Source organism: Papaver somniferum, chromosome 8, assembly GCF_003573695.1.
Source record: "Papaver somniferum cultivar HN1 chromosome 8, ASM357369v1, whole genome shotgun sequence".
NCBI classification, from domain to species: Eukaryota; Viridiplantae; Streptophyta; class Magnoliopsida; order Ranunculales; family Papaveraceae; genus Papaver; species Papaver somniferum.
Genome location: NC_039365.1, coordinates 20,279,002 through 20,291,459, shown reverse-complemented (window position 1 = coordinate 20,291,459; position 12,458 = coordinate 20,279,002). Strand labels below are relative to the sequence as shown.

At 37.0% G+C, this 12,458-nt stretch overlaps 1 protein-coding gene and 1 long non-coding RNA gene across 2 annotated transcripts; one reads left to right on the top strand and one right to left on the bottom strand.

Annotated features, from left to right (window-relative positions):
• Positions 1 to 3,555: 3,555 nt before the first annotated feature.
• LOC113304790 lies at positions 3,556 to 7,079 on the bottom strand. Its single transcript, XR_003338405.1, has 5 exons — positions 4,812 to 7,079; positions 4,472 to 4,718; positions 4,252 to 4,326; positions 4,052 to 4,143; positions 3,556 to 3,907 (listed from the first exon to the last, which is right to left on the bottom strand). It is a non-coding gene; the product is annotated as an uncharacterized LOC113304790 (long non-coding RNA).
• A 1,760-nt stretch (positions 7,080 to 8,839) lies between these two features.
• Positions 8,840 to 12,127, top strand: LOC113305236. Its single transcript, XM_026554316.1, has 3 exons — positions 8,840 to 10,222; positions 10,414 to 11,215; positions 11,721 to 12,127. Exons 1-3 carry the CDS (start codon positions 8,840 to 8,842, stop codon positions 12,125 to 12,127), a joined length of 2,592 nt encoding a protein of 863 aa, XP_026410101.1.
• The last annotated feature ends 331 nt before the right edge of the window (positions 12,128 to 12,458 follow it).

The following is a 12,458-nucleotide window of genomic DNA, read 5'->3' as shown; positions in this document are numbered from 1 at the left end:
GTGGGGGATTGTTGGAAAACGATTAATAAAAAAATAATTTTTTAAAGTTTTAATAAAAAATTATAATTTATTGTTTTCTTTTGTGAATGAAACTTTTTAGTCCCACATTGTGGAGTTTCCAATTTTTAGTAGTTTTAAGAAACTATATAAACTTTTTAGTCCCACATCGGGGAGTTTTTCTTCTTAAGTTGTATTTGTCAATTATATAAACAAATTCACTACTTTTGTAAAATATATGGGAAAGGAGTTCCTCTATATTTAGAGGGACCCCCAAAGGAAAAAAAATATTTTATATTGTTTTCTCAAGCGTTCGAGATTTTCCTTTATGGTTTTTTCGGAGTTGTCAAGCTCAACTTGAGCATCTACTACATATGCTAGTAGCAGGTGTATTAGAGTTTTTTATCCTGGAGATATCCGTCCTGTGAGGGCTATAGCATCACTCTTGAGTGTAGCCGGGCGCTAATGTCTTAAGGGCAACGTGTTGAACACATGACTCACTCTGTTTTTCCAAAGTTTTGCCTTGTTGTTGTTGCGGAGATATGGGGAGCTCATTCGTTTCATCAAATCGATCACTTCCATTATAAAGGAGCTAAGTATCAATAACTTTTGCTTATTTGATTTTTCCTTGTTTTTGATTATTGCACTCAGCAATCTCATCCCGATGTCCCGATACTTCATGAAACCACAGCTTCATATAACATTCCCTAACAAGCTCCAGAATCTCAATATTCAACTTGCTAGCCGAACAAGCTCTAGAATCTCTATGGAGAGTTAAACTCTATAAGTTACGATCTTTCACTTGCTCATACTTATACAACTCATGTTGCATGCTGATACTTATATTTCTTCACAACTTTGTTGTTCTTTCTTCTTCTCAGTTCCAGCCACGCTTCTGCCACAAGCTATAACCTTTATTTACAAAGTCTGCCACACTTCGTAGGTATTCCAAGTTTCTGCAACAAACTCTTCAACCTTACTTCACAGTTTCCAACATGTTTGAGCTTAAGCTCCAACATGCTATCTTCCTCCCTTAAGCTCAAACATCACCACTCAACATTCCTTGTCATTCTAAGTTTCTGAATTCGATCAACTTAATCAAACTGTACCAGTCCTGACTGAGATACCAGCTTTGATCCTCCATCAAACTTTACCAGTGCTCCTTACTGCAATACCAACTTTGATCTTCTACTTATATTGATCTGAATCCATAACCTAACCCTTTTAATCAACCACTCACCCAAAGATTCTTCAACCAATGCTCTGCCACGGCAATCCATGTTTACTACCACATTACCGATCACAACCATCTTCGAACCCATCTCGGACTTAACTATCATACTTGTTTTTCTCATTGTCACTCGGGCATCCAAACAATTCGCACCTTCAATCAATCTCGATAAACAGCTACCAAAAAACTAGACAATAACCAACAACCACCATGAATCACCGATTAACAATGGCATCATCACCATGAACCACAAGCAACCTTCATATACTTCATCGATCTTCACCATTATGCCGTCAGTTTTCTCAAACTTGACAACTGAATATGGCAGCAACAACCAATTTATAATCTTTTGTTCTTCAACTGGAAAAGGGACCCATCAGTTCTTCCTTGTTCTTCTCAATTTCTCAAACAAACTCTAATCCCTCTTAACATGTCCTTTTTTTTTTCAACAGTATACCCGCACAAACGAAACCACACGAACAGAAGAGATGTCGTGAAGGAACTACGACAACAGAACCCAGCTACTTCTTTCACCGTAACTTTACCACTTTTTTTCTCCTATGTTTGTTTCAAAGACTCATTGTAATCCTTGGTATGAACCCAAACAATCTTTGAGAACAAAGACATATCTTTACCTAGCTTCAAGGTTTCAAACTTGTCACAAAAAACTCTCGACCTTGTATCAAGTCCTTATTTTGCTTCACATGAACACGACTTGAGGCAGCAAGTCACGGACCTGTAACCTAAGACAACAGAAGACCTTATTCTTTCTTCGCAGCAGAACCAAACGCAACTTTTTTTTTTTTTTTTTTAATCTACAAACCTAATGAAAAACGCACACCAACACAGAAACACGTCCTGTAAACCTTCAAACTCTTCTTCTACCACCGAAAAAACTTGTGAACTTTCTCAAATTCTTTCTCCTTCTCCTCTCTCTTCCTCTCACCTTGCTCTGATACCAATTGTTGGACCGAGACAAGAGATAGGAGAGCACAAATGCGGAAACGATTAAAAGACTACATTGATAATCAAATTCGGTGTACAAACTCTTATGGCTCAAGAACCTATTTATAGTCTCACAAACTTGACGATTACTCAAAGTAAATTTTCCTAACAAAGATCAAACTCTAACCAAAGAAATTTTCCTAACATAAACAAAACTCTAAATAAAACTCTCTAGAACCAAAACACTTGTTTTTCAAGATACCTCGACTTCTAAATATAGTCTTGGTTTATTATTTCCAACATATAGTCAATGTCATTCTACATGGGATCCGAATGCAAGAATAACGATTACGAACAACTCTGAAGGAAAAACAAAGAATCGAGAGTCGAGGGTTTTGATTTTTGGATCCACAATCTATCTTGTGGATTGAAATGTACCATATGCCTTAACATGACATGCATGTATTAAGAAACTAAAACTATTTTGTGGCACAAAATTGATATAATGTGATTATTTTTCATTTAATAGTATGATAATTTTCTAAATGTACAATAGTAGGCATCACACTGTCCTCCTTATTGCTGACTCCCATTATGCATCAATATGGTGACACTTCTCCATTGGTAAAGTAGACATCGTCAGATACAAGAGTTAAGTTTACAACTTTTTCTGCACCTTCCGCAGGAGTAATAACTCCAGTATTGTAATTAAGATCTGAACTGACATAACCAGGACATAAACAGTTTATGCGAAATGTAGGAAATTCCTTCCCTTATATCCTTGTATAAGCATTCAAACATGCTTTTGAGATTGTATAGGCGGGTAGGGGTGTAAATTGGGCCGGGCCGGTCAGCCCGACCTATTTATTAAATGCGATGGTATAGGGCGGGCCAAAACATTTCTTATCCATGAAATTAAAAGGGCCGGGCGGGCAGGGTTATTTATCTACAGTTAGTACCCATGGCCTACCCAAGCCTGTTTTGTGATTTGGGCTCGGGCGGGTAGGGCCGGGAGGGCCTTGAATATTACAAACAAATATATATATTATACATATATATTGTTAAAAATAAAAAGAAAGTAGTAATAATACACAAGTTTTACTTAAAATTAATAATCAAATACGAGAATTGAGATGGGAATAAGATAAACCAAACTTCCTATAATTTTTCCTGAATTGAATCATTAGAAAAGGAAACTTCCTTAGATTTTGCTCAATATTTTCTCTATATGGTTAACAAAATTAGACTCCAATGGAATAAAAGTTAAGAAATACATATGAAAACTATGAGGGTTGACTGTCTTAAGTATATGTACCAAGTATATTCTAGGATAAAACAAATGAGAACAGTCACTTAGGCTAGGTAAATAGATAACACTGGCGGGCTAACATGGCGGGTAGCATTGACGGGATAATAGGGAGGGTATTGGGCCGGGCAAGAAAATTTGAATTGTGGCCTGTGCCCGCCCTCTTATTTAAATGGGCTAGGTCGGGCCAGCCCGTAAAGGGCCACGGTCACCCATGGGCAGTCATGGGACAGGGCGGACGCTACTGGGCCTCGGACTGCCGGGCAAAATTTACACCCCTATAGGCGGGTATATGTCGGCCATCTATTTGATTCAAGTAAATCTTCCTTGAAATCCTTAAGAAACATATTCACTGTCTCATCTACATTTTCTTCTTTTAAACCGTCTTCACTACTAAGTATTTCCAAAGCCTTTTCATTGGAGATACTCTGCAAATAAAAGTAAATAACTTTCTTAAAATTGGGATCATATGAGAGAGTGAGACCATAATTCCTTTGGAAATATTAGCACTTGGGTATGTGTCTATAATATATTGTAAACAAGGTGTAAAAACTAGAGGTTGCAGTAAATACCTTCAGTTCTCCAATGGAATTTGTGCGGATACATTCTTCTGCCGATTCATAAGTCTCTTTATCGTTTGTTTCAAATTTTGGTTCTCTGTGTTCTGGATGAGTCAAAGGTTCATAACTAAACAATATCAGGCTTTGATTCATCCCCATGCTGCAATATTCTCATTAGTAAGTGTACGACGTCTCATTAGATAAATATTTACCTCAACAAGGGCTTTTCCTAGCGCTGTAAATCCAGAAGCATCAGTTATAGCTCCAGAAATTCCAGCATTATTCACCTTCATGGTATCCAAAACTAGAGTTTAAAAAGAAATTCAGATGAAAACATAATTTTTTTTATCCTTTTTAATACGAAATCAGAGAAGTTCTGTAACATTGCGGGATCATATGAAACAAGACACTAAGTGATTGGACTCTTCTTACCAAGATATCCAATTTTCCAAAGTGGATTTAAATGAATTCCTCTAGAGAAGAAAAAGTGGTTGGATTTAAAATATCAAGCTGATGTAAAACAACATTAGAAAGTCCAAAAGAATTTTTGAGCTTTTCAACAGCTTCTGAGCCCTTAGTTACATCTCTAACTGTTAACACAACAGAAACCCCATTAGAAGCTAATTGTCTACAAATCTCAAATCCAATTCCTTTATTTCCACCGGTAACAACTGCACACCTGAAAATAAAGAGAGCAACATAAATGGATTAGAAAACACAGTTTCATGCTAATTCAGATTAATGATCACATCAGATTTCCCATTATAAATACCTGATTTTGTTTTAACATCTGAATCCATTTTTGCAATTCTGTTTATGAGATTGTTCCTAGATGATGAGAAAACTAATATTGTTGTATTATTAAGAAGTATTCCAGGTGCCTTACAAAATTATAGGACAAGGGTATTTATACCCATAACATGGGACACACAGCCTTAGTCAAGTCAACACAGACTTGAACTGACCTATCCTAATACACCCCCTCAAATGTTACAAACTGACACTGGAAAAGTATGGAACAGTTTGAAGAGATAAACAAAAGTCAACACAGACTTGAACTGAAGAAAAAAAAATAGTACAACTCCTCAAACTGAATTGCAGAAGAACACTAGCTCAGCACAGACTTGAAAGTAGTAATAGAAGCATGTAAACATCAAAGAACTGAAAGAAGCAGTCATGTCTGTGTGATCAAGCCAGCAGTTATTGAAAATATATCACACAACTAAGCTGCAGAAGTATCAGGAGAAGTATGAATCAAACCTTGTTGTAGTACAAATATCTTCAGTAGTGGAACCAATAGTAACTGAACAAGTAGTAATTTTGAACCTCTTTATCAATCATTAGAACCAGTAACAACACAAGTTGATTAACAGCAGAAATTGGAGCTTCCAATATTTGTTTTGTTGTTCTCTGTTGGTTAAACAACAACAAGCCCAACAATAAAACCATTCACATCAAACATAACTTCCCATGCAATAAGTAAGCATTCTTAGCTGAAGTAACAGAAGTAGTTGATGATGAAGTACTGGAACAATCAACTCTGACTGTAATGGTTGAAAAGAACAAGCTAAACTCATTCAATGAGTAGAAATATCAGCAGTATTAGGAACTCCCAGCAAAGGAGACTAACAATAGGTATTGAAAAAGTATTTAGAAACTAGTTATTGAAACATTTTAGGACTAGTTCTGTAAAGATATTAGGTATTGTTGAAAAAAGATATTTAGAAACTGGCTTTTAAGAAAGATTTTAGGACCAGAATCTGTAAAGATATTAATCAACAAGGGACCAAACTGGGTATTAAAAAAGTTTTTAGGACCAGTTGGTATGTTGGTGTTCTCTGTTGGTTAAGAGACTCAACTTGATTTTAGGGGTGTTCTCTGTGTAGGGTATAGAAAAATGTTAATGTATTAAGATGGTTAAAGATATTGAGGATGCTAAGGTATTGAGAAAGATATAGTGCTGTGAATGAACAAAAAAATTGAATAACAGGAAGTAAGGAGTTACCCGAAACAGTGATAACTCGAATACAGATGCATACCCCTTAAGCACAAATCCAAGTTGAATAAGTAGAAGCACCAGATCACTGCTTCTTGCTGGAGAAGCTAAAGATACAAGTAAATCTGACAATTGCACTCTCTTGCAAAGCCATTACAACCTCCTTGATCAATTTCTTAGGTTTAGCAAGTGCATCCGTTTCTGTCTTATAACTTCATAAAGTGATTCATAACTATCAAGCACCAAGTTGTATTTAGGTGACATATAACCAGCCATTCTTAAATGCACCACAAATCAATTCATAAAACAAAAAAAATTTGTAACTCATCCATACAATGCATAATCTCCCGCAGATTGAATTTTTCCCTGTAATTCTCTCCAAAATTCCAAATTGAATACGATACCCAATCTTCGAATGAAGAACTGATAAGATTTAAATTGATAACCCTTAAAGTCTTTGTGCAGGACAACATGAAAATACACTTGAGAAACCCAATAATTGGAAACCCAGAAATAACTCCTTCAGCAGCGGAAGACAAAACTGATGTAGATATTGTCAAAACTTATTAGAGAATTCACAAAGATGATTTTTTTTTATGAGAAAGATTTTGATTTTAACTTTCAGGGTTTGAAAAGAAATATTAAGTTGATGAATGCATCTTTGTGAAGAACACCATCAATTACCAGCAATTTCAAGAACCCTAATTTGAAATCACAACTGATATATAATGGTAACGAAAAATTACCTCTATCAAATAGGAATTCATCATCGTTGTAGCAAAGAAACCCCAAATTTCTGATCATTACAGCAGTGGAAATAGAAGCTTCTTCAATATCAGAATTTGATTTCTTCTTCTTCTTTTTCTTTTTCTTCTTCTTCTTGTGACTTTTGATGATGATGATGATGATGATGATGATGCAGCGGAAACAAAAAATTGATTCTTCATCAAAGAAAAGTACGGAGATGAAAACCTAGGATCCAAAAAATTCAGTGATTATTCTTCCCGAATGATACCATGAGAAAACTAATATTGATGTATTATTAAGAAGTATTCCAGGTGCCTTGCACAATTACAGGACAAGGGTATTTATACCCATAACATGTGACACACAGCCTTAGTCAAGTCAACACAGACTTGAACTGACCTATCCTAATAGATGATAAGATATATATAAAGCCTGGCAAGGGAGAACGTGTGGCCATCAACATTGAAAGTTGAAAAATTATAGTTAGTTGAATTGATGTCATTAGTGACTACATAGTATTACATACTACACAAAAACTTGGGTTAAACTCAATCAAGTTCTAAAATTCTGGGTGGCGGATGACCTTTGAGTCGCAGCGAAACATTCAAAGTGCCGTGCAGATTTTTTCTTTGAAATCTGGATGGAGGAAACTTTGAGTCACGGACCCATTTGAGTCATCAAGCTACTTATGAAGTCACAAGGTAGATTTTATGTCGCATAGCATATTCTGAAAAGTTCTAGATGTATGATGACCTCTGGTACAAAACTCCTCTGGTTAGCTGGCGGTGGTCTTCTACAAACTACAGTGGAAACAGTCAAACAGGTTTTCGTTCTGCTTCTCTGCCAAACGACAGAGCTTTGAGCTTTAAATCAACTTCTTGTACAGGTGCAGTATTCTGCTCATATGTTCTGGTATCTGCTTCTATGTCAAGCATCAAAGCTTGCAGCTTTAGATCAAGTTCTGCCACAGCAGCTTTCTTATCTGATTTCTTCGTCCTTGGTTTACGTTTCTGATTCTTCCGCCTCGTAATTCTTTCGGAGAAACCTCTAGATTAGTTCAATTGATGTCACTCGTGACTACATAGTGTTGCATGCAAAAACTTGGGTGCCACGTGGCAGATTTAGAGCGGTGGTGCTAAATCTGGATGAAATTTACATCATAACGCAACCTGACAATTTTGCCGTCAATATTCATTTTTTCGTTGCATGAAAAATTTTGGGTCAAGAACAAGTTCTGGAGCCATATGCTCATTTGGCCCACAAAAATACATTTTGAGATACTGCATATATAATTTTTTGGTCTCGAGTTAGGCTTTTGATCGCAGTCCTAAAACACATCTTGGGACGGTAATCAAATTTTGGGTCATTAAGAAACTTTGGGACTATGGAAAATTCATGGTCACAACAGCAGAGATTGGGTGAATAACGCATATTTGAAATCATGAGCAATACAAGTTTGGAACCAAAACCTAAACTTTCGGTCACTTGGAAAATTTTGGGTTAAGATACAAACTATCGAGTATGGGAGTTTGCGTGACAAAGAGACTTTTTGCTACTCGGCGACCTACGAGCCTAGAAGCTCACTTTTTGCCGGTGAGAAATTGTTTGGTCTCAATTGCCGGTGGTTGAACTAAGACGTAATAAGGCTAAAGCGCAAAACAGTACTTTCGCCTGATGACTAAGGCACCCCATAAAGGGTACCGCTTGGCTTGACCACTGTTCCGTTCTCCCAACTTGTACCAGAAATAGAATGTTTCCTGATTCTAGACGCGTTTGGTGTCTTGCATTACAAGTTTAAGGAACCTCTCAAAGTCTATATATATCTGCAATCACATGTCTTGGTTTCTCACATTTAACTAGTTTCCTGTCTGCTTTTCCTTGTCTGGTGTTCATACTTAAACCTTTTTCGATCTTACATGTCGACTTCAGGTAAGAAATGTGCAAGGTATGGGATTAGCAGACAAGGAAGATGATTTAATTCGTATGCTTATTAACACTGCAGTGGAAAATCCTCAGACGTTTAATTTCGAATGTAGGGAATGTCCTCCTAACCGTTAATGGTTTCTTCAATTTCTTTTTGGGTCTTTTTTACTTTCGATGTTAAAAGAAGAAGTAGAATTAGAGTGTGGCTTTCTGTTAACAAGCCTGACATTATTGTGTTTCAAGAGTCTTTGCTTCCTAGTTGTAATGATGCTATTGTTAGAAGTATTTGGGGTCCTGGTTGTATGGATTGGCGAGCATTAGATTCTATTGTCAGGTCTGGTGGGATCCTTATCATTTGGAATCCTAATAAGTTAATGTTGGAGAACTATATCATCGGCTCTTACACTGTCAATATCCAATTCAAGAATTGTTTCGATAATTTTGTTTGGTTGTTGTCTGGTGCTTATGGTCCTTGTTCTGCCGTTGAAAGAAGAGTCATGTGGCGTGAATTAAAGCTTATGTATAACATATGGGAGCTTCCTTGGTGCCTATGTGGGGATTTCAATGAAGTTAGATACATGAGAGAAAGGATGGGATGCAATATTGTTTCTAGAGGTATGAAAGATTTCAACAAATTCTGCGGCTTTTTGGAGTTGATAGATCTGCCAATGACAGGTGGTAAATATACTTGGAGCACTACATCTAACAACTCTGCTAAAAGTCTTATAGACAGATTTATTATTAACGCCGCTTGGGGTAGTCAATTCCCTACTATTTCTGTGTCTGCTCTTGCTAAACCCTTTTCAGATCACAAGCCTGTTTGCTTGACTTGCAATTTTGAAGACTGGGGTCCTCCTTCCTTTAGGTGTGAGGCTATGTGGTTTTTGGATCCTTCTTTTCTTCCTCTGCTAGAGGAGTGGTGGAATTCCTTTTCTCTTAATGGTTCTCCTGGTTTTGTTCTGGCCAAAAAACTTCAAGCTCTAAAGGCCAAAATCAAAATTTGGAATAAGGAGGTGTTCGGAAATATCGAGAGAAAGTGTGAGAAGACCTTACTGGAAATTTCTTCCTTGGATCAGCTGGGAGATGATGATGTTTTATCCACATCCCAAGTTCTTGATAGAAAGTCCAAAAAGTTTGAGTTTGAAAAGCTTGCTGATATGAAGCATCTTCATTGGTTGGGTAAGTCTAGGATGAACTGGCACCTTGATGGTGGTAGAAACACAAAGTTTTTTCATCGTATTACTAAAATGAGAAGAAGAAGGAATACTTTCGCTAAACTGAAAGTTAACAATGTGTGGATTGAAGACAAACAAATTATCAAGGACAGTATAGTTAGCCATTTCCAAGAAAGATTTAAGTGTGACGAAGACTATAGCATGGACCTTAGTGGTATGCAACTGAATAGTATATCCGAGGAAGACAAAATTTGGCTGGAAAAAGAATTCACTGAAATTGAAGTATTATCAGCTCTTAAGAAGTTGGGACAAGATAGAGCCCCCGGCCCCGATGGGTTTCAAGTAAGTGTTATTATCAAATGTTGGGAATTTATGAAAGGTGATATTATGAAAGTTGTTAAAAATTTTGAGCGAAATGGATGGATCGATTGGAGGATAAAATCTACTTTCCTTGCTCTTATTCCCAAAAAAAAAAATGTGTGGAAGAAATAAAGGATTTAAGACCAATTAGTCTCACTGGCTCAATCTACAAGGCAATTTCTAAATTGTTGGCTGAGAGGCTGAAGACTTTGCTTCATAAGCTGGTTTCTTCTCATCAATCTGCCTTTGTCAAAGGTAGACAAATTCTGGATAGTGTCTTAATTGCTAATGAATGCTTAGATTCAAGGATTAACTCTAAGATTCCTGGTTTAGTTTGCAAAATTGACCTTGAAAAGGCCTTTGACAATGTTAAATGGTCCTTTGTTGATGAAGTTCTAAAGAGAATGGGTTTTGGGGAGGTATGGAGAAAGTGGATAGCTGGTTGTATCAAGCAAGTTCCATTCTCTGTTCTTGTTAATGGCAGTTGTTGTGGCAAATTTTCAAGCCAAAAAGGTCTTCGGCAAGGTGATCTGTTGTCCCCATTCATCTTTCTTTTGGTCTCCGAGGTTCTTACGTCGATGTTTACGAAGGCTGCTGAGGTAGGGTGGATTGGTGGCTTTCAAGTTCGTTCTAATGGTACTAGAGTTAGTCATCTACAATTTGCAGATGACACTCTAGTTTTTCTTGATGCGGATATTTCTCAAGTTAGGATGCTTAAGTACAATTTACTTCTATTTGAATATGCTTCTGGCCTGAAAACCAACTTTGGTAAAAGCAATATTTTTGCGGTGGGTAATGTTGAGAATATAGAGATGCTTGCTTCTGTATTTGGTTGTGCAATTGCAGCTTTTCCAGCCATCTACTTAGGTCTGCCCCTGGGAGATAAAGCCTTGTCCTGCAACAAATGGGAGAGAGTGGTGGAAATGTGCTACAATAGACTTGCAATATGGAAGAGTAGGTATCTTAGTAAAGCAGGTAAACTTACCTTGATTAAGAGTGTTCTTATGAGCATTCCTATTTACTACTTCTCCCTATTTTTGTGCCCTCAATCTGTAATTGCAAAAATTGAAAAAAGTATTAAAAACTTTCTGTGGCATGGTGATAATAATGTTAAAAAACACCATTGGGTGGGATGGAAAAAGATCAGTAAACCTTTGCATTTATGAGGCTTAGGTATCCGCAACTTGAGAAAACTGAATAGAAGCCTTCTTATGAAGTGGTGGTGGAGATTGGGCACTGAAAAAAACTCCCTTTGGTCTAAAATTATTGAAGAGAAGCACGGTTTGGATGATTTAGGTTGGAGAACTAAACAGTCCAGTACTTTTCACGGGGTTGGAATTTGGAAGCAAATTGGCGCTGTTCAAGAAGAATTCTTTGATAACATTCAATTCAAAATTGGTCAGGGTAATAAAATTCGCATTTGGGAGGATAAATGGTCCAGTGAAGGGACTATCGCTTCTCTTTGTCCAAATCTCTACAGGATCTCGATTGGGAAGCACAAATCTATTAGCTTACAAGGCTACCAATGCTGGCTTCAGTTGGGATTTAGGCTTAACACATGGAAGATTTAATGATGCAGAGATAAATGAGCTTTCAATTATTTTCAGAAAACTCGACTCAATTGTGTTTCACCCGATCCCGGATGAAGATGACTCTATGGTTTGGCTTGGGGATAATTCTGGTTCCTTCACTGTCAATTCGGCGTATCAAGTTGTTGTTCAAGATCCTACTTCTCCGTACTTCCCTCATAAGCTCATTTGGTCTAGAGCTTGGCCTCACAAGGTAGCTTTTTTCTTATGGCAGTGTGTTTTAAATAGGCTCCCTATAACTGATAATCTGCAGGAAAGGAACGTCTCTACAAGTGGCAATGTTATAGTTAATTTATGATGTGTTTGCAAGATGGTTGCGGAAACTATCGATCATATTTTTGTTAATTGTGTCCTTTCGAAGTGTATATGGAATTAATTCTGCTCTGAAGCTAACAGGCAGGTGAATCTTAGTGGTTCTACCATGGATATAACAACAAACTGGTCAACCTCTCGTTTATCGGTATGTGGTAAGGAAGTGTGGAAGCGTATGTATGCCGCGATCTTTTGGATTATCTGGCTGGAGCGCAACAATCGGGTCTTCAACAACAAAGAAAGAACAATTCAAAACATCATCAACGATATCAAGTTAACTAATTTTCAGTGGGCTAGATACTCTCCTTCCATGTTTG